The sequence below is a fragment of the Phyllostomus hastatus genome, unplaced genomic scaffold (genome assembly GCF_019186645.2).
Source record: "Phyllostomus hastatus isolate PE091 unplaced genomic scaffold, TTU_PhHast_1.1 phas_scaffold_1066, whole genome shotgun sequence".
Classification (NCBI taxonomy): domain Eukaryota; kingdom Metazoa; phylum Chordata; class Mammalia; order Chiroptera; family Phyllostomidae; genus Phyllostomus; species Phyllostomus hastatus.
The window spans coordinates 3,628,733-3,649,485 of NW_025334004.1; the positions used below are offsets into that span (position 1 = coordinate 3,628,733).

The 20,753-nt window shown below is 40.5% G+C and overlaps 1 protein-coding gene and 1 pseudogene across 2 annotated transcripts in view; one reads left to right on the top strand and one right to left on the bottom strand.

Annotated features, from left to right (window-relative positions):
- Positions 1-232: 232 nt before the first annotated feature.
- LOC123829011 lies at positions 233-1,449 on the bottom strand (annotated as a pseudogene).
- Positions 1,450-6,953: 5,504 nt separating this feature from the next.
- The window catches only part of LOC123828794 (lipase member K-like), a 74,314-nt gene continuing 60,514 nt past the window's right edge, over positions 6,954-20,753 (top strand). For both annotated transcript variants that reach the window (XM_045854136.1, XM_045854137.1), the window contains exons 1-2: positions 6,954-7,058; positions 16,811-16,928. In XM_045854136.1, coding sequence (XP_045710092.1) covers positions 6,954-7,058; positions 16,811-16,928 — 223 coding nt within the window. The remainder of the gene's footprint in view (positions 7,059-16,810; positions 16,929-20,753) is intronic.

The following is a 20,753-nucleotide window of genomic DNA, read 5'->3' on the forward strand; positions in this document are numbered from 1 at the left end:
AAAATTTGGAAGCTTTGCTGAATACTCGGTATCAATGTGAAATTCCACAACGCTTCCAAAATTCATGAAGAATGCTTTCAGTTAATTTTCATCAGTATCATGTGGCAAATTACCAAAAAAGTTGATGACTGACTGGATAGCAAATTATTCTATGGCTGTTGTATTTATTCTGTTTTATTTCTACACTCCCTAGTATTGGTTCTCTAGGAGGGAAACCAAGACATTCTCTAGTTCATTGTTCATGCTCATGAGGTGACCAAGACAGAACTATTAGTTCAACTCTCAGCTTTGGTGGTTCCTGAGGCAAAGAAACAGGTTTGGCTGTAGTATAAGTAAACTTCTCTAACTCTTTTAAGTTCTTCTCCCTCACTGCTGATTTTAGCTCTTCTGTCTCGGTTTCGGAATCTGGGCCAGGTTCAGGTTCATGAGAGGATGCTTCCAAAGGCTCCTTTATGCCATTAGTCAGAGGGTGAGTTTCATAGTATCCACTGTTAGTATTTTCTTGTACAGGTTCTGGAGGTGGTTGTCTTTTCTTGTTCTTCTACTTCATCTTCTGATTCTTCATCAAGTTGTGGTTTAGATTCACCAAATACTTCTTCCTTATAACAAAGCATATAACTGGGAACGTAAAACTTGTTTGGGACATATACCTCAGGAGCCAGAACCAAGTTTTGCATAAACCTCCTCTCAGGCTGTCCACCATTAGACAGCAAACTACTCCATCATTCAATGTTGTGTGAACATCCACATGACAAATTTTGGCATGACATTCACTGAAGTTTAGAGACAATACTTTGTGGTATATATCATTTTGGCCATAAACAACCCCTGGTGCTTTTCGCTAGCATCTACTCCACCATGAACATAAGAAGAATTCCTGCCATAAAACTTGTGTAAATATTCTGGAGCTTTATTCAGCAAAGTATAATATTGCCTCACAAATCCTTCATCCTATAAGCAGTTGACTGGGCTTCTGCATAAATATTTCTTCATTGCACAATGTCAAATGCTCCAGACAACAGCACAGTGGCTACTCACATGAAGATCAGCAGGATAGTCTCATAAAATTCAATTCAGATTCTTTTTTTTAAAAATATATTTTATTGATTACTGTTATTACAGTTGTCCCAATTTTAGCCCTTTGCCCCCTCCACCCAGTACCTCCATTTCCTCCAGCACCCTCCCCTAAGTTTATGTCCATGGGTCATGCATATAAGTTCTTTGGCTTCTCCATTTTCCATACTATTCTTAATATTCCCCTGTCTATTTTGTACCTACCAATTATGCTTCTTAATCCCTACACCCTTTCCCCCATTCCCCCACTTCTTCCTTACTGATAAACCTCCAAATGATCTCCATATCGATGATTCTGTTCCTGTTCTGGTTGTTAGTTTGCTTTTTTAGATTCATTTGTCAATTGTCACTCACTGCCTTCTCCTTTAGATACATGTAGAGTCTTAGAAGCCAGAAAATCTCATTGCTCCCTCACAACCAGCTACTCCAGGGCACCAGGCACTGTGGCGAGCAATCAGGAACATAGACATCCCCATATGTTTTCAAAGGGCAGGGTTGGGTTTTGTGTATTAACTAGACTATTATCTGCAAGGTTTGAGACCCTGGTCAAAGACAATAATAAAGAACCCTTGCTAATTACATGTATTTGCAGGTGGTTGTCTAACTATCTAGTCTAAACATTTTAAGCATTGTATCTATGCAAAAGAACATTTTTTTAAATCTTAGGTCTCTTTGTTTGAGCCATACTACATAGTAACTTGCATTATACTTTTAGTTCAACGGTGTTATATGTTTAAGCCTTCAAGAATCATTTTTAATGTTTTCTAAATCATTCTTAATCATCACAGCTTCTTTGGCCAATATTTGTGATTGTTAAAAGTTAAAATTGACAACTCACCCTAGCTGGTGTGGCTCAGTGGATTGAATGCTGCCCTGTGAACCAAAAGGTCACCAGTTCGATTCCCAGTCAGGGCATATGCCTGGGTTGCAGGCCAAGTGCCCAGTTGCGGCATGTGAGAGGCAACTGATAGACATATCTCTCCCACATTGATGTTTTTCTACCTCTCTTTCTCCTTTCCCTTCTCTCTAAAAATAAATAAATAAAATCTGTTAAAACATTGACAACTCAATAGTATGTTAAATTGAATGTAGTATTTGATTTTTAGATGTTCATTTTATATCTTGATGATGTGAGGATATTAAAGACATTATATCAATTTAATCAGTAAATGAGTAATTTGGCCATTGTTGAAGTTTTTTATATAAGAAGTAATAAAAGATTAATGATAATACTAAACTTTCAGAGAAACATAATCATATTTCTTAGGGGACCATGAGCATAATTTCTGCTGAGCAAAATTGATATTTGAATTATTAGGTTCATTTTTTCTTTAACCCAACTGTACATTTTTAAATGAAATATTTGTTGCATATTAATCTATATAAGTGTATCTACTTGAATTAAGGTTTATTCTTCTGGGATTTGATGTATTTTTTCTTCTATTTTTATAACTACATAAAATTCTTAATTACTAGATGACAAATTTCCTTCTTAGTTTGGCATTTTTGTCATGGATGTCTAATAGGAAAGTATTGTATCTTTTATTCTCTCTTTTGAGAAACAACACATCAGTCCTCTAGTGTCTCATGAACTGGCTGTATTGATATGTTACACTGAATAATTTAATTTCACACAAACCAACAGTTATCGAATTAACCTTTAAGAATACTCTTGTTAAACTTCATAGGCTACTAACATATATCTTCAAATTATAAACACCTAAGATAATGTTGGATCAAATTAAGTAACTCTCTCTGGGGCTATCCCAAGTAGTTCCTTATAGATGTTGGCCTAGGCTCATCCTGAATAAACATTTATAGTGGAGAAGACATAGTCTTTAGAGATAGACTTCCTAGTGTCAAATATGAGCTCAGTTGCTTTCTACACACAGCTTGGGGAAGTCCTCTTTCAGCCTTGGCTTGCTCATCTATAAAATGAGGAGTATAATGCTACTTACCTCATAGGGTTAGACTGAGAATTTAATGAGATGATACTAATTATAACTGATATGTTACTGATTTACCCAGGGTTTACTAGGTGCCTAATATGCTGTTAAGAACTTTACTTTTATTATCTTAATGAATTCTCATAATAACTCCAGGACATGCACTATTACTGGCCCTGTTTTGTAGAAGAGGAAACCATCTTAGAGAAGGTAACTTGCTTGCACATGTAACATGTTGAACACTGCGCAGCACACAGTGAGCTCTCTGAAAATACTAGTTACTGTTACTATCTTAGAACTTGTCATCCTTCCCTGAACATCTTCGAGCACATGTATATGACTGGGTTGTTGGAATGTTTGATAACTCAAACTATTGGTCAGATGCCCTCACTTCACAATAACAAATTACTTAGAGGAGTCAATAGATGTTATAAAATTATGCATTCCTGAAATATTGGATCAAAGCCTTCTGGTTTAAATGTTAAAACACTACTCATTGGTCTTCACATATTAGTTTGTCCCTTCCTAAAATATGATCGTGAAGACGTGGTTTAGTTTTTAAAAATCACTTTTGAGAGATTCTGTTATATCTAACTATTTGCTAAATAAGAGACCAAACTATTAGGCCAGAGGGTCAGATTTAGGTCTTGAGGGTTCTAGTCTGGTTTTACTGTAAGTCAGGCACTATGCTAAATGCTCTATGTGAATTATGACAAATGGTTTTACGCGTCTGTTGAAATATCATCAGCAACAGAGAACTCATCACTTTTCAAAGAATCCTACTTAAATCTGATGATCTGGATCCTACCAGTCTTCACTATATCGAATTAAAATCTTTCTATGTGTGACCTTCAAGTATTGCTCCTACAATGCAATCACTTCTTAATAAAATACATTGAATTATTTATTTCTGGCACACTGATGTGGACCCCGGCTCATGGGGTCTGGCACATTGTGGATGGGGGAGAGACATTCATACAGACTACCAAGTCCTGTGGAGGAAAAGGGCAAGTGGCTTTGTTCTCAAAAGGAGCAAAAAACCACAGCCTCCACCGTGAGAGGCCTTTATTTCTTTTTCTGGTCACATTACATGATGGAACTCATTTACTATGCACAGGTTGGCTTTAGGTGGTTATTTTTTTTACTGAAAACCAAGGAGCCATGCCACTAATCACATCACAGAAGAGGGATATTTGCAAATGAAAAGGCAAGAGTGGTTGAACAGGTTACACTTGTCCTTGGAAGGTTTAGCCAGGATTTTAGGAAGTTACTTTGCTGTAAATGTTTGCTGCAAATCAGGGTGAGGCAGTTTTAGCAAAAGCAACACTCAAAGCAGCCTAGGCACATTGCAGGCCTGATTCCCCACGGGAGAACCTATCCGTGGGCATGGGTCCTGTGCATCTCGCAGTGGGAGCTGGGCCCACACCACGCAGAACGGTCTCCTACAGCACACTAACAATGAACTGATATAAAACTGTTCTCCACATTGCATTCCTTCCAATATTTGAAGACAAATATCCCTTCTACTTTAAGCCTTTTCCCCAGCTTAATATCTGAATATTCTCAAACTTGTTTGTGATTATAACATATAGGAAGTTTTGATGTTCTGGGTCTAATGTCAAATATTCTTTATGTGCTGAGAAACAAGGGATAATGGCCATCAGAAGAGCAAAATGGTAGAGTCCTGTCAAAATGATGATTTGGAAAAAGAAAATTTATAAATTGTAATTTTATTCAAAATGTAAAAGTTAAAAGGATTACTAGTTCAGGTCTACTGAGTCTGAGTGTATGTGAAATCCCTAGTTATTGTTTCACAAAAAATGCTAACCAGTTGCTCCAAGGATCACGTTAAAAAGCAAGGGTACTAAATTTTAGGTTGGAAAACCCTGTTTAAGCTGGAACTTACTAGGTTTTTATGAGAGATTAGATCTAGTAAGTCAGCTCATCAGTTAAGCTACTTTCAACGCAAAACATTTTATGTTTTATAGCAAATACATTTTGTGACTGCCCTCTTGGCTTGTATTGCTTTACAACTACAAAAAAAAAACTAACAATTTTGGTGATTTATTTTTACTTTTTAAATTATACATTTTCATTTTCATAAATAGTGCTCTATATACTATACTATATATACTAAATACATTGAATTCTATGCCTTGCTATTATAATCCCTCTGGGATAACAACTTTTTATATAAGCACACACAGATCTACCTTACTGTTTTCTTTTAAACAATATGCATGGCATTCTGTGGTGTAGTTGCAAAATAATTTATAAAATTATGTTCTTTACTGATAGTCATTGAATTTATTACAAATGTTCCCTATTATAAACAATGCTATAATGAACATGATAATACATATATGTAGGCACATTTGTAATTACATTTGGGGCTAAATTTCTAAATGTGAATTGAAAAGGATATGTATTTTAAATTTTCATATTTTATAAATTTTTATAAGTATTGCCACATTCCTCTTAAAGATCTTTCAAGCCCTGGCTGGCGTAGCTCAGTGTATTGAGCACGGGCTGGGAACCAAAGTGTCCCAGGTTCGATTCCCAACCAGGGTACATTCCTGGGTTGCAGGCCATAACCCCGAGCAACCGCACATTGATGTGTCTCTCTCTCTCTCTTTCCCTTCCCTCTCTAAAATGAATAAATAAAAAAAATCTTTCAAATATTTATACTTTCATAAACAACATTTAAGTGTCTGTTTTATAACTTTGCCATTACTATAATTTATCAGACTTTATTTAATAGATGAAAACTGTTGCAACATTATGGTTTTAATTTATATTATATTGATGAAAAATGAAATTGAGAATTTCTGCAAACATTTTTAAGTCTTAAGCTTTTAAGACACTTTTATTTCTATGAAATGTTTTTACATGTACTGTACCAATTTCAATTGTCATTGGTATTCTTTACTGATTTGTAAAAGCTAATTAAATATTGAAGAAATTAAGCTTTTGTAATAAGAGTTGCAGATATTTTTTGGAGTTTGACATACGTTTTCTGACTTTTCAAAATAGCTTGCAGAAGCCTGCCAATTTTGACAAAACAATTATGTGAAAGATTGCTAACTGAAACAATAGCACTAAGTCAGTCAACTTGAAATTACCATTAAATTATCTAGGAAGGAGGTTGCTATTTCCTACCTGTAAAATATGAGGGGGTTGAATTGAGAAATTACTATAATCATTTTCAAATCATGATACTGATGTTCCTTTTAATTGCTCAACACTTGTGAAAAAAAATTATTTTATCATCCAATACACTATCAAGTTATATATGTCAAAGCCTATTTAAGTACTTTCAATAGGTCATATCATAGCAAAAAATTTAAAGAACAAATATCTTCCTAATATTGCATTCACGTTACTCTAGTTACAGTAGCATTTTGAGAAGGTAGAAGTAGCTTTTAAATCCACATAATTACCTCAAATCGATAAATATTTTGGAGACTATTAATATTAAATAAGAATAAATAATATTAAAAACATCATGATAGCTTTGAATACATATTATATTGAGATTGAATCTACAAGAGTCAAATGCCCACACAATGCCTTACCACCCCCAACTTTGAACTCTCAAAACAGGTTGGCCAAAGCTTTAACATAAAGCATAATAAGAATATGATATTCTGCTAGAAAATTAGCATACTTTTTAATCAATTAAGTTTCTTTCAATATCACTTCAAAACCAAATAGAAAATGTTCTTAAGCAAAAGGAATCAAAAAGAATGAAAACATACTAAGCATTAAAATGCCTGTACTAGTACCCACATGTCCCAGGTTTGGGTTCAAAAGAATATAACAAAACCTAAGCATTTCCCTACTTAACCTGAAGATAAAATTAACAGAAAATAGGAGTGTTATGAAAATGTGATAGGTTAACTGTGGCAGAAATTATTCTTCTACTTCAGGTAGATGTGGTTATTACTAACAGTAGAAAATTTGATATCTGCACTTGGAACTACACGTGATTTCTTTGGAGGATCAAATCCTGCAAGCCCTAAAATGAATAGGAATGTTGTAAGTACTGGAGGATTAAAAAACCTATAAAACCAAGATGTCACAGGTGTGCACAGGTGTGCACAGGTAACCAGGTTCTTAGTGATCGAGGACAAAGAATTGAACTGAACACACAAAGTTTATAGCATAAAGAAAGAGGGGAGGTTTATTAAGTGATAGTACACACCACAGGACACGGGAGTGAGCCAGCTCTGAGCAGAGGGAAAAAAAAAGGGCACGTGGGCTGGGGGATTCTATTCTTATAGAGGCAGAAGCCCCCTGCTAGTCTTTGGTGGGCTTTTTCCTGCGCAGGTACAAGGAGTTGGATTTCAAAGCTACTGTGCATGTGTGGTTTCCCATGACTTTCTTGATTGGCTACTGGAGAAGGGAGTCCCACAATGTTATTTCATTATAATGATATTATAATGAATCAGGGGTAGCGCGCAGGCACATTCTATGATTCAGAGTTGTCCCAGAAAACAGGAACAACCCGTCTTAGGGGGTCTTTGTCATGTATAGGTGTTTTCTACCTCAGCCCTGTGGGGCCTCTGGAGCTTCCTTCCTGACTACCTCCTGCCTCAACTTCCCCCCTGAGAGACATGGTTCTCAAAAATCTTTTTGGGGTTGTTGAAGGATGAAGATCCGTCTTCCATAGCTGCTTCAGGCTTAGATTGGACAGTAGACCCTGCCTATTGAGAACCACGGAACTCTCGCCCTATTCTATCTAGGGGTTGAAGAGGAATTCCTGAGGCCACCGCAGATGCTGTATGTTGGTCAGCTTCAACATCGTTCTCAGGGATTGGTTGGAAACCTTGGAGCATCATCAGTTTGACGTGGAACTGCTTAAGTCTAGAAGAAACAAATTTAACAAGTAAATTAAATAAGCAAGGTCCTAAAAGTAGTAAAACCAGCAGTGTTATTAAGGGCCCTAAGAAGGGTAATAACCATGTTAAGCCAGGGAACCAGGAGGTCAGGGCTTCCTTAATCCCTTGGCCCTGTTGATTATACTTATGTAGCCATCCTGCCTGTTCATAAATTTTCTTTATGTTAGTTTCGATCACTCCAGAGTTATTTACATAGGTGCAGCAGGTTTTATTGATAACAGCACATACCCCTCCTTGTTCTGCTAGAAGATAGTCAAGGGCAAGGCGGTTATCCATGACTACATTTGCCAATGAGTCTACTGATCTTGAGAGTCCAGCTAGAGTACCAGCAGTATCTTTGGAGATTTCTTCTATAATCTTAGTGAGTTCCCTTAGAGTGGCCTCATGATAGGCGAAGCCTCCCCAGGGGGCTGCAGCGGCTATAGTGGCAGCAGCTCCAGCCACTACTAGACCAAAAGCTCGTTTTTTTTCTGCTGAGAGATGGACTCCCAGGACCCATAGTTATATTTATAATGGTAAGGTCTTGGGGTGCCAAGGTCCCTAAGGTACAGTCACCCCCCATGTTTAGAGTTGCTGAGATGAGTATAAGCAATAGCTTCTTGAAGTTCTGAATGATCCGTTAGCCAGTTATTGGGAGTCCCACATAGCCAGACGAGCCCCGGGGGTGCTGCAATAACTGTGGCATTAGTGGAGTTATATTTGTTAAGGAGGGCATATGGCAAGGGGGAAAGGCAGTCCTTAAAAGGGCCTAAGTTATTTCCTTGATCTTTCCCCCCTGCAGGAGGTGGTAGAAATTTTGCTAATACTCCTTGAAGAGATTGGTTTAATTTCCAAGTAACACATTTAGAAGTATCGTTTGTATCTGCATTGTGAGTTTTGTCAAAGCAACAATGGGTACTATTAGGAATACAGTTAGAATCATAATTCGGGTAGCATACTATATGTGACCAATTTAAAGGTTTGAAAATTTCTTCCTCAGAAAGATTCTCTAGAAAGCTGGAGCTTGAAAGAGAAGCCAGGGCTTTAAATGGGTCAATGGCCCTTGTATGAGTATTATTATAACATGGGGTACATCCCATCGTACTGTTGCACTTAAGAGAGGTGCTGGAGTAATTAAATGGCTTTAATTCTAGTGGGGTCATACGGAAACACAAAGGAGGATTTCTCTCCCATGTGACTCTTAAAGAAAAAGGGGAACGCGTGTAATTGGCAGAGGAATTCAAAGCACTGATTAAGGATTCATTAGCTATTGGGTAGGCTTTTATATGAGTATTATATCTGGAAGGAGTTTCCGGGTTAGGATGACATATCCAACATTGGGCCAGGTTTTTCTCCTGCTGCTAAGGTTCGAGAAGCATTCACTAGAAAATTTTCATCCCATTCCGTTACACAGGGTGCAGGCGAGTAGAGAATGGTTAATAGAAACAACAAAGACATTTTCATTTTAGACAATCCACCCAGATACAATTCCACCCAGAAGGAAGTGAGCAAGCCTTTATATGAAGCAGAGGACCAGTACGAATAGGAAGTTTTCAAGAAGTGCAACTATCCAGAACAATGGTGATCTTAGTGCACTGTTATTGGTTATTACTTATCTTTTTAGGGCTTCCTCCTTTTGAACAGGAACCTGAGGTCCTCCAGTGGCTCGCAGGTATAGTCTGGGCTTTGGGTCTCCAGCCGGTCCTGAGTCAGATTGGGATCCGTGGGGGCTAGTTTTACCCTGGAAATATGAACCCAACTATCGACCCCCTAAGAGTTTCACAGCCATAGGGGTACTCAGGGCTACCTGGTAAGGCCCTTTCCATTTAGGGTTGAGTTGGTCTGCTGGTGATCCCTCCTTCCAGGTTTTAAGGAGTACCCAGTCTCCCGGAGATATGGCAGTTTGAAAATTCCCTTTTGGGGCTGGTAAAACTTTATTTCCATATTCCTGTAAAGCTTTCTGCACTTGTCCTAAGTTTATTATATACTTAATTGCTTGATGGGTTTCTGTATCAAATATTAGATCTAGAGTCAAAAAAGGGCCGGGCGTACAACATTTCAAATGGACTGAGTTTAGTATTGGCCTTAGGGGAGCCCCCTAATTCTCATGAGGGCTATAGGCAGTAACTTAGCCCAGTTTTCAGAAGTCTCTTGACAAAGTTTTGCTAATGTCCTTTTTAAAGTTTGATTTGCTCGTTCTACCTTTCCAGAGGACTGTGGTCTCCAAGCAGAATGAAGATAATATTTTATGCCTAGAGCTTCAGAAACTGCTTGAGTGATTTTAGAAGTGAAGGATGGCCCATTATCACTTTGTAGGGATCGTGGAAGACCAAACCTAGGTATTATTTCCTTTAAGAGAGCCTTTACTACTTCTGTGGCCTTCTCTGTCCTTGTCGGAAAGGCCTCAATCCATCCAGTAAAGGTATCTACCAGGACTAGTAAGTATTTGTATCCTTTACAAGGAGGCATTTTGGTAAAATCAATCTGCCAGTCCTCTCCAGGATAAGTCCCTCTTCGCTGAATAGGTTCTATCAGCGGGGGGCAGGGATGGCTTTTGCCCAGGGTTGTTATCGGCACAAAGAGTACAAGCCTGGCAAATATTCTTTATGGTAGTAGCTATTCCCCTACCTATGAATAATTTGTTAACCATTGTCATTGTAGCATCCCTCCCAATGTGGAAGGAGTCATGCAAAGCTTTTAAGAACTTCCACTGGGAGGCTTGAGGAAGGAAGAGCCTCTGGCCAATATATATCCAGGGTCCTTCATGGATACCTCCTTGCTCCAAAGCCCAAGATATTTCCTCAGATGTATAGTTGGGCTTGATATCTGAGACATTTACAGGGGGGAATAAAGCCATTTGTCTATCAGTCCCTAGCGCTGCTTTCTTTGCTTCTTGGTCTGCTCTCCTATTTCCCTGAGAGATATGGGACATATCCTTTTGGTGGTCTTTGCAATGCATAACTGCCACTTGCTTAGGGAGTCTAACTGCTTCCAATAAATTTAAAATTTCTGGTCCATGTTTAATAGGGGAATTCTTAGCGGTGAGGAGCCCTCTTTCTTTCCATATGGCAGCATGAGCATGCAGAACAAGGAAGGCATATTTGGAGTCTGTATATATATTGACCCTTCTTCCTTGTCCTAGAATGAGAGCTCGGGTGAGGGCTATAATTTCAGCCTTTTGGGCCGAGGTTGAGGGTGGAAGGGGTTGTGCCTCAATGGTGTTATATAAACTAACTACTGCATATCCTGCTTTTCGCTGCCCATTCTGTACAAAGCTGCTCCCATCAGTGAACCACTCATCATCAGGGTTTTCTAAGGGCTGGTCTAATAAGTCAGTCCTGCTCGATTGAGTAAGACTAATAACGTCTGAGCAGGAATGGATCAAATCTGGGGATGATTCTGTAGGCATTAAGGAGGCTGGATTTAGGGTGTTACAGGTCTTTATAGTTACTTCAGGATTGTCTAGAAGAAGGGCCTGATATTTGGTCAGTCTATTTCCTGTTAGCCAGAGGTGCCCTTTCATTTCTAACACCCCTTGTACCTGATGTGGAGTTAAGACTTCTAACTTCTGTCCGAGAGTTAGTTTACTAGCTTCCTCGGTTAGCATGGCTGTGGCTGCAACTGCTCTTAGACACGGAGGCCACCCAGCTGCTACAGTGTCCAGTTTTTTTGAGAAATATGCAACTGGTTGAGGCTCATTCCCTAGTCGTTGGACTAAGACCCCTAAAGCTATCCCTTGCTTCTCTGCTATGTATAGAGAGAAAGGCTTGTTTAAGTTGGGGATGCCTAAGGCTGGGGCTTCGACTAGAGCCTGCTTGATTTTATTAAAAGCCTGCTCACATTCTTTTCTCCATATAATGGGTTCAGTGTCTGGCCCCTTAGTAGCTTCATACAGAGGTTTGGCTATTAGCCCAAAGTTGGGGATCCAAATCCTACAGAATCCTGCCATTCCTAAAAAGGAGCGAAGCTGCTGTTTAGTAGCAGGTGGAGTTAATTCAGTAATGGCTTTAATTCTCTCCTGTGATAATTGCCTACATCCAGGAGTCAAAATATACCCTAAGTAATTTACTTTTTTGTTTGGTAATCTGAGCCTTTTTCTTTGATACCCGATACCCTCTTTCAGCTAGGAAATTCAGAGTCTGGATGGTATTTTGATCAGAAGCCTCCTTGGAGGGGCTGCAGATTAGTATATCATCTACGTATTGTAAAATGGCCCCTCCTTGTAGCTGTAAATCTCTAAGATCCTTTTGTAATACCCTAGCAAAGAGATGGGGACTGTCCCTAAACCCTTGTGGCAATACAGTCCAAGTATATTGCTGATGTATCATTGTCTTTGGATCAGTCCACTCAAAAGCAAATAAATACTGAGAGTCAGAATGCAAAGGGATGCAGAAGAAGGCATCTTTTAGATCTAATACTGAATACCACTGAGCATCATCTGGTATCTGCGAGAGCAAGGTGTAAGGGTTAGCTACTATTGGATGTAAAGGGACTACTGCTTCATTGACTAACCTTAGGTCCTGGACTAGCCTGTATTCTCCTGTAGGTTTCATCACTGGTAAGATGGGAGTGTTGCAAGGAGACTGACAAGGGACTATGAGCCCATGTTGTATAAATTTAGTTATGATGGGCTGTAACCCCTCCAAAGCTTCTTGTTTAATAGGATACTGCTTCCTGTGAGGGTAATCTGACCTGGGTTTTAACTGGATTTTAACCGGTAATGCAGTCTTTGCTCTTCCAGGAACCCCTGACTCCCAAACTAGTGGGTTTACTGCATCCAGAACTGAACTTGGGATTTCTTCCTGATTTCGAACACTACTGATTATCATCACCTTACTTAACTCAAATGGCACTTCAGGGAACAACAAGATGGTTCCCATCTGAGCTAAAAGGTCCCGGCCTAACAGAGGAATAGGGCACTGAGGAACAATTAAAAAGGAGTGTTTGAATATTCGACTCTCAAATTGGCAAGTGATAGGGAATGTATAAAAAATATGCCTTAGGATTTCCTTCGACCCCCATTACCTTAACTGATTTGGAGGAAAGAGGTCCAGAGTAAGAGTTAAGGACAGAGTAAGTGGCCCCTGTATCAACAAGAAAGTCGATTTTCTTACCTGCCACATCTAGAGTTACCCGGGGCTCCTCGGTAGAGATGGGAATATGAGTATTCCCTGGGGCCGACCTGTTCCCCGGGCACCTTCAGTCCTCAAGAGTAGCCATGGCCTTGGGAGATGACCCCTTTCCACTATGGGAACGGGGGCAGTCTACCTTCCAGTGCCAGGGATCAGAACTGAAGTTCTTGCATAGAGGACAGGGCCTCGGAGGTGGCTGAGTGCAGTTCTTTGACCAGTGTCCAGGGTGCTTGCACTTATAACAGGTCTGATCCTTTTGCCCCTGATTCCTTTGAGGCCTCCCCGAGCTCCCCTGATGGGGCTGGTTTCTGCCAATGGCACTACTAAAGGCTAGTACAAGGAGCTCTGCTTGCCTCTCCCTTTCCTTCTTTCCCTGTTTTCTTTCCTCCAAATCCCTATTGTTAAAGACTGAAAAGGCTGTATCCATGAGCTGATCTAAGGGGGTCTGCGGGCCCATTTGTAATTTCTGAAGCTTCCTGCAAATATCAGGGGCAGATTGAATTATAAAATGCTGCCCTATCAAGATTCGACCCTCCGGGGATGAAGGGTCCAAGTTTGTATATTTTTTGGAAGGCTTCTACTAGTCTGTTTCTGAAGAGAGCTGGGTTTTCTTCCTTGCCCTGAAAGATTTCCCTAACCTTTTCATAATTCACAGGTTTCTTGATGCAGTTTCTCATTCCTGCCAGTAAGCAATCTATCATTGCATCCCTACTCCGGATCCCTGCCTGAGTATTGTATTCCCAGTTAGGTTCCTGGTCCGGGACAGCTTGGGCAGCTGGCTGGTTAGTGCCAGGGTTCTGGGTATGCAGCTGATCTGCATACTTACGAGCCTCCTCCCAGATCCGCTGTTTCTCGTCTGGGGAACAGCAGGTGGTCAGAATTATGTACAAATCCCTCCACGACATACTAAATGCTAGAGTAAGAGTCTGGAAATTACTAGTGAAACGTGAAGGGTCCTCTGAAAAACTCCCTAGCCTGTCTTTACATTGTTGTAAATCAGTTATAGAGAATGGCACTTGTACCCTTATAGCACCTTCAGGGCCTGCTACCTCCCTCAAGGGTAGGAGTGCAGAGGTGGTAGGGAGATAAGAAGCGCCACTTCTAGTATGTCCTGCAGGGCTGGGATTTTTCCTCAGCTGGTGGCTTTAGGTTATCCATAGCATAAGGTGGTGGAGAGGTCGCTCCCTCTAAGGTAGGGGCAGAGACTTCAGAACTCTGGGGTTCCCTTAATCTCCCTTGAGAGACAGGTGGGGAGCTAAGGAGGGTATCTTCTAATTGATCAACACTTGGGCCTGTAGGTTTTGTCAGGGTGGGGCTGGAGCAAAATGAGGGATCTCGGTACAGAGCCATAAACGCCTGCACGTAAGGAACTTCAGACCATTTGCCTTCCCTCCGGCAGAATAGATCTAGCTGTAGGATAGTATTATAATTTGTGCTCCCATTCTCAGGCCATATCTCTCCACCCCCTAATTTATACTGGGGCCAAACAGTGTTACAAAAGAAAACTAATCTCTTCTTTTTTAAGTTTTTGGGGTCAAATTTATCCCAGTTGCTAAGAATGCAACCCAATGGTGATTTGGAAGGGATGGAAGATGTAGTTCCCATCTCGACTGTGGTGATCCTAAGAGAGAAGGAAAAGAAACAAAGATACTCCTTTGCAGACTAGAGGCGTCCCTCTCTTTGCTGCCCTTAGGAGATTCCTAGTGGGCCATGGGCGTCCCCTGGGATCCCACCGAACTACCAGACGTCTCTGGCGAAAGAGATTCTAGTGAGAAAAATACTCCCTTGCAATCAAGAGGCGTCCCCCTTTTCTTGCCTCAGGAGCTTCCTAGTGGGCCACAGGGTGTCCCCTGGGATCCCACTGAACTACCAGACGTCTCTGGCGAAAGAAATCCTAGTGAGTGTCGGCCGACAGAAATCGAAAAGACTTGAGAGAATCACCACAGTCTACTTTTGTCTCTAACTATTGGGAAGGAACCAGTCCTGCATTCTTGAGCAATTTCCTATAATCCTGAAAATCCCAGACTCTACCCTTGTGGCCCTAGTACATTTCCATTTCTGTATTCTTCATCTATGGGGACCCTCATTTTCCTGTAAGCTTTAAGATCTGGGGCAAAGGAAGTGCCTTACTAGAAAAATAATTTCTGGCCCTGTAAACCATTAAGAGGAGCACCAAGATGATCTTATTATAAAATGACTCCTTTCCAGATCACAAAGAAGACCCTTAAATATTCTATGTAATTTTCCAGAGCTTTAAGAAATTGTACCTGCGTCTGAAATCTCCCAGAAGGGACCTCAAGCCATGTCTAAAACAACACCCTTCATACTGGAGGCGTATCTCATGGAGGGACAATGAACTGAGAGGGGAAATTAAAATACCCTTATAGAAACAAGTAAACCACCTTAGAATTCCAAATTCAATTAATTAGGTAAAAGTGGCTCTATGCAGCCATTCTAGTAACCAGCGACCAGCAGGTACCTGTTGTGCAGTTCTGAGCGATGTTGCTGCTTACAATGATAGTATACACGTGGCAAAGATGGGAGTGGCTCATTCCTGCAACTGTACTTAGCGCTAGCCTAACAATGACCCCCAAGGTAGATATCATAGTACAAAGACAGCAGGAACCCTTCATACATAAAAGGCAAGTGGGGTGTGAGTGAAGGTATAAAGATCAGAAGTCAGTTGGGGAGGAAAAGCATAAAAAGACTGTCCGTGGGCCTGATGAAAAGAATGCAAAAGGAAGTCACAGTGCAGGTGAGGTGGTGACTGATATCCCGCTTGGAAGGTCCGACTATGCCTACTGGGGGAGTGGCCGCGGGGTGGGGCAGTGTTTTGTGATTTCCACAGTGTGCCTGACCGTTGTGCGGACATTTTCTTGTACCTGGCGGGGACTAAGGCTAACCCCATTCCGCATCCAAGTTATCCTATCACAGGAGTCTTCAAGCGGCGGGCGCCCTTGTGGCTTTTAACTGCCCGACCTGTGCCCGCAAATTAGCGGCCGACCTTCCGTCACGGAACATCAGAGTCACCGAAACAGAATAGGTGATAACGGAAAAGGGCATCCCGGGTGTCAGAGCAGCAAAAGGGGGCTTACCACTCCGGTGTCTTCTCCTGGCTGGCTCGCCAAAAACTGTCACAGGTGTGCACAGGTGTGCACAGGTAACCAGGTTCTTAGTGATCAAGGACAAAGAATTGAACCGAACACACAAAGTTTATAGCATAAAGAAAGAGGGGAGGTTTATTAAGTGATAGTACACACCACAGGACACGGGAGTGAGCCAGCTCTGAGCAGAGGAAAAAAAAAAAGGGCACGTGGGCTGGGGGATTCTATTCTTATAGAGGCAGAAGCCCCCTGCTAGTCTTTGGTGGGCTTTTCCTGCGCAGGTACAAGGAGTTGGATTTCAAAGCTACTGCGCATGCGTGGTTTCCCATGACTTTCTTGATTGGCTACTGGAGAAGGGAGTCCCACAATGTTATTTCATTATAATGATATTATAATGAATCAGGGGTAGCGCGCAGGCACATTCTATGATTCAGAGTTGTCCCAGAAAACAGGAACAACCCGTCTTAGGGGGTCTTTGTCATGTATAGGTGTTTTCTACCTCAGCCCTGTGGGGCCTCTGGAGCTTCCTTCCTGACTACCTCCTGCCTCAAAGAGATTGTCATCATTTAGAATTATAGTAAATTTAAGCTTTTACATGCTCAATTACATGTAACAATATCTACTTACTAGAAACATTAAAGAAGTAAGCTAAAAAAGTTTTTTTTCCTCATCAGAGTCAGATGATTTCTTACTGGGGATACCCAAGTGAAGAATATGACGGCATGACTGAAGACAGTTATATTCTTGAGATCTACAGAATTTCTTATGGAAAGAAAAATTCAGAAAATAGAGGTATAGCCTTTTCCCCCTTTCCTTTTTTTCCTTTCTATTTCTCTCTCTTTTCTTCCCTTCATTCCTTCCTTGTTCTTTTCCTTCCCCCTTTTTTCTTAACTTTTTCCCCCCTAAACACTTAATGAGTCTTGCTCATTTTGGAAATGCAACACTGATGAAGTAGTATCTTCAGTCTTCAAAGAGATCACAAGGGGATATATAAATAAACAGATGAGTATAATCATATGTGATCAGAACAATGCTAGATTTATGCACAGGCTATAAAGCTAGAAGTCCTAACATAGGCACCTAACTAGAAGTCAAGGAAAGCTTGCTCTTTGTAAAAAAAAAAAAACTGAGCTCAGTCCTAGAGGATCAGGGAGAGTTAGCCTGGGTATGTGTTACAGAGGGGAGAATTGGGAGACAAATAAAAGTTCATTTTCTAAACAGATAAAAGTCATTTTTTTGCTAATACTATGAAAATTTTATCTTTTTCAGATTGTAGAAATAGTGTGAAGTACAAAAAATATAAAAGTAAGTAAGACCACTTAAATTAACATCAAGCTGAATTTCTTTAGAATATTTTTTAACAGTTTTGGGAGGTATAATTGGCATACAATAAACTGCACATACTTAAAGTATACATTTTAATAAGTTCTATCATCTGAGAAACTATTACCATAATGAAAATAAGATATTCAAAAATAGTCAACTCAATGAAGCAAATCATTTAATTCTTGGGTGGGCCCATAGATGGGATGTGATGGAGTCTCTGGGGATTTCCAAGGTGGAGCAAACAGTTTTAGCCAGATTGATGGAGTCTCAGATATGGCACCAGTCTGTTGGCTTTTTGACTCTGTTGTGGGAGGGTTCAGAGGAGGGACATTGGTCTCTGACTGCATTTATGTCTGGGAGAAAGCTATTTCCCAGCTCTCGCCTTCATGCCAGATGCTTCACTTTCTCCCTGTATGTCACTGGTGTCTTTCAAGCTGCTACCCCAGTGCTGGAACTCAGAGCGAGTGAGTCTGGATAAGTTAAGTTAAGTTTGTGTGGGAGTTCTTTAAGAAGAACTACTTGGGACTCCAGAAATTTCTTTTACCGACTCAATCCCTGCTTGTTTTTATAGACAGAAGATATGGGGACTTATCTCCTGGCACTGGAACCCTGGGTTGGAGGACCTGGAGTTTGGCTGGGACTCCTCACTCATGAGATATTCCTCCTGAATTTTTACCCATTACATGTGGATGTTGGACCAGCCCGTTCCGCATCTGTACCTCTCCTACCAGTCTGGATGGATGTGATTTCTTTAATTTTGTGATTGTCAGACTTCCATTCAACTTAATTTCTGATGGTTCTGAGTGATGGTGGTTCAATATTTTAGTTGCAATTTTGATGTGGTTGTGTGAGGAGGTGAGCTGTGTTTGCTTACGCCTCCATCCTGACCAGAAAAGTCTTCCCCACTTTTATTTCCAACAGTTCGTTCTGGCTGAGTTGTGAAGAATACAATAGAGAGGGACATAGTTCATATTAAATGCAGTGTAACAGTGCATACAACTGATTATTAAATCAGACATTGTTTTAGGGATACCAATAATCACCAGCTACAGATATTGTTCCATTTTTATTAAATTGCAGCTTTAATGCTGTGCATCAGAAATGATGTCAACTGATTTTAAGGAGCCACCCCAGAAAGCACCTGGCAGTCACTAATGTTCTGCAAGCAGCAACACTTAGAGAATCTAGTTTTCAGTTTCTCAAACAGACCCTTAGGTATAATAAATATGTTTGACTTTCAGAAATTATAACAAGAAATATGTTGTTTATTTTGTCCTTTTTTTCTTGCAGCTTTGATGAAGTGGCTAAATATGACCTTCCTTCCACACTTGACTTCATGTTAAGGAAAACTGGACAGGAGAAGCTACATTATATTGGTCATTCCCAGGACACCACCACTGGTAGGTAAAACTGGCTGAAGCAGGTAGTTTAGTTGATGTAGACTTCTTTCTAGTGGCTACACAGGCATGTTGGTCATCATGCTAATCATTTTCCACTCATTATATAATGTAATATCAACAACAATGCAAGGATATAGGAACAATTATTATTCTTATTGTACACATGGTGAAAGAAAACAGGGGGTAAATACTTTATGTAAGGTAACACAGTTATTACAAATAGTGTAGCTCAGATATACCCCAGGCAGTCTGACTGCCCACCCGTGCTCTGAAACGCTGTATGCTCACAACCTCTGGAGTGAATTGATCTCACTCATTCAACCACATTAATGGAGCACCTAGTATGTGTCCTAGACTACAGCAATAAATAAAATAGACTAAAATCTTTGTCTTCCTACTATCAGTGTGATAGTAGGGATACACTAGTGGGAGGAGGCAGAGAAAATACTAAAGATTAAAAAGTAAAATACAAAGTCTGTTAGATAACGGCAGTGCTATGGGGAGAAAAGTAGATCAGGGAAAGATATTAAGGGGCATCAGAAGGGTACACAACAATTTTACACAGGGAATAGCACCAGCCACTCTCTAAGTAACAATGTGAAGGAGGCCAGGCAGTGAGTCATATACACGGTATATCTGGAAGACTGATGTTCCAGGAAGAGGGATTGGAAAGTGAAAAAGGTCTGAGGCTGAACTACACTTGCATGTTTAAGGAATGGAATTAAGGCCTATTTACTGTGCAGGTGAATCAGATTAAGAATGAGAGACAGAGAGAGAAATGAGACTGGGAGAGAAGTTTAGGAGGGCACACTGCTCAGGGATTTTTGGCTGTTGTAAGGATTTCAGCTTTCACTTTACATGAAAGAGAAAATTACAGAAGAGTTTTGAATAGAAGAGTCACATGATCTAACCTACTGATCCTCTACAGAATCAGGAGTAATGTGATGCTGTTAACAGGATCCTTCTCATTGCTGAAGGGGAACAGGGCTGGAGCAGAGAAACCAGTTAGAGGTCTCTTACACTAACCCATTTCAGAGACAGTAGTGACCTAGATGGCAGGGTATGGGTACCTGGGGCGTTAATAACAAAGATTAGGCTCTCTGTTTATTTTAAATATATTTTGGAGGTGCGATCAGCAGGATTTGCTTATGTATGGGATATGGGTGTAAGAGAAAGAGAGTCAAAGATGATTGGCAAGATCTGTGGCCTGAGCACCTGGAGTAACGGGGATGTCATTATCCAAGCTGAAGAAAACTATGAGAAAAGATGATGTGACAGGGGAGAGCAGGAGCTCAGCTTTGGACCTGCTGAATGTTAGGTGCCTAATGGAGATTCAAGTGGAGGGGTTGAACTGTCAATTATAATAAAAATTTGGAGTTCATGGGAGAGGACTAGACTGAAGATACGAAATGTGAGTCATCAGTACATGAGACAGCATGCAATAACCAAAGGAGAAGTGCAGACAGAAAAGAGGAGTCATCCGAGGACTAAGCCCTGGGCCACTCTTAGTTTAGAAGATGAGGAGGAAACAGGAAAAGAAACTGGGAAATAATAATGACTGGTATCAGGAAAACCAGGAGTTTCTGGTATTCTGGAAGTCAAGGGGGAAAAGTGTTTTAAGAAAGAGAATGTGACCAACTCTGGATGGTGCTATTGTTAAGCCATGTGTAATGAAGTCTGAAATCTGACCGTTGGACTGGGCAGCCTAAAGTTATAAAAGCTTTCATAATGGCACCTTTGAGGGAGTGGTTGAGGTGGAAGCAAGTGAGTTCAAAAGAGCATGAGAGAAAGTTGTAAAGGAAAGAAGTAGGGTGGAAGCAGGAGCAAATGAGGCATCATATGGGAGAAATAAGAGCATGTTTTTATGTTGATCCTCACTCTTGGCTGATTA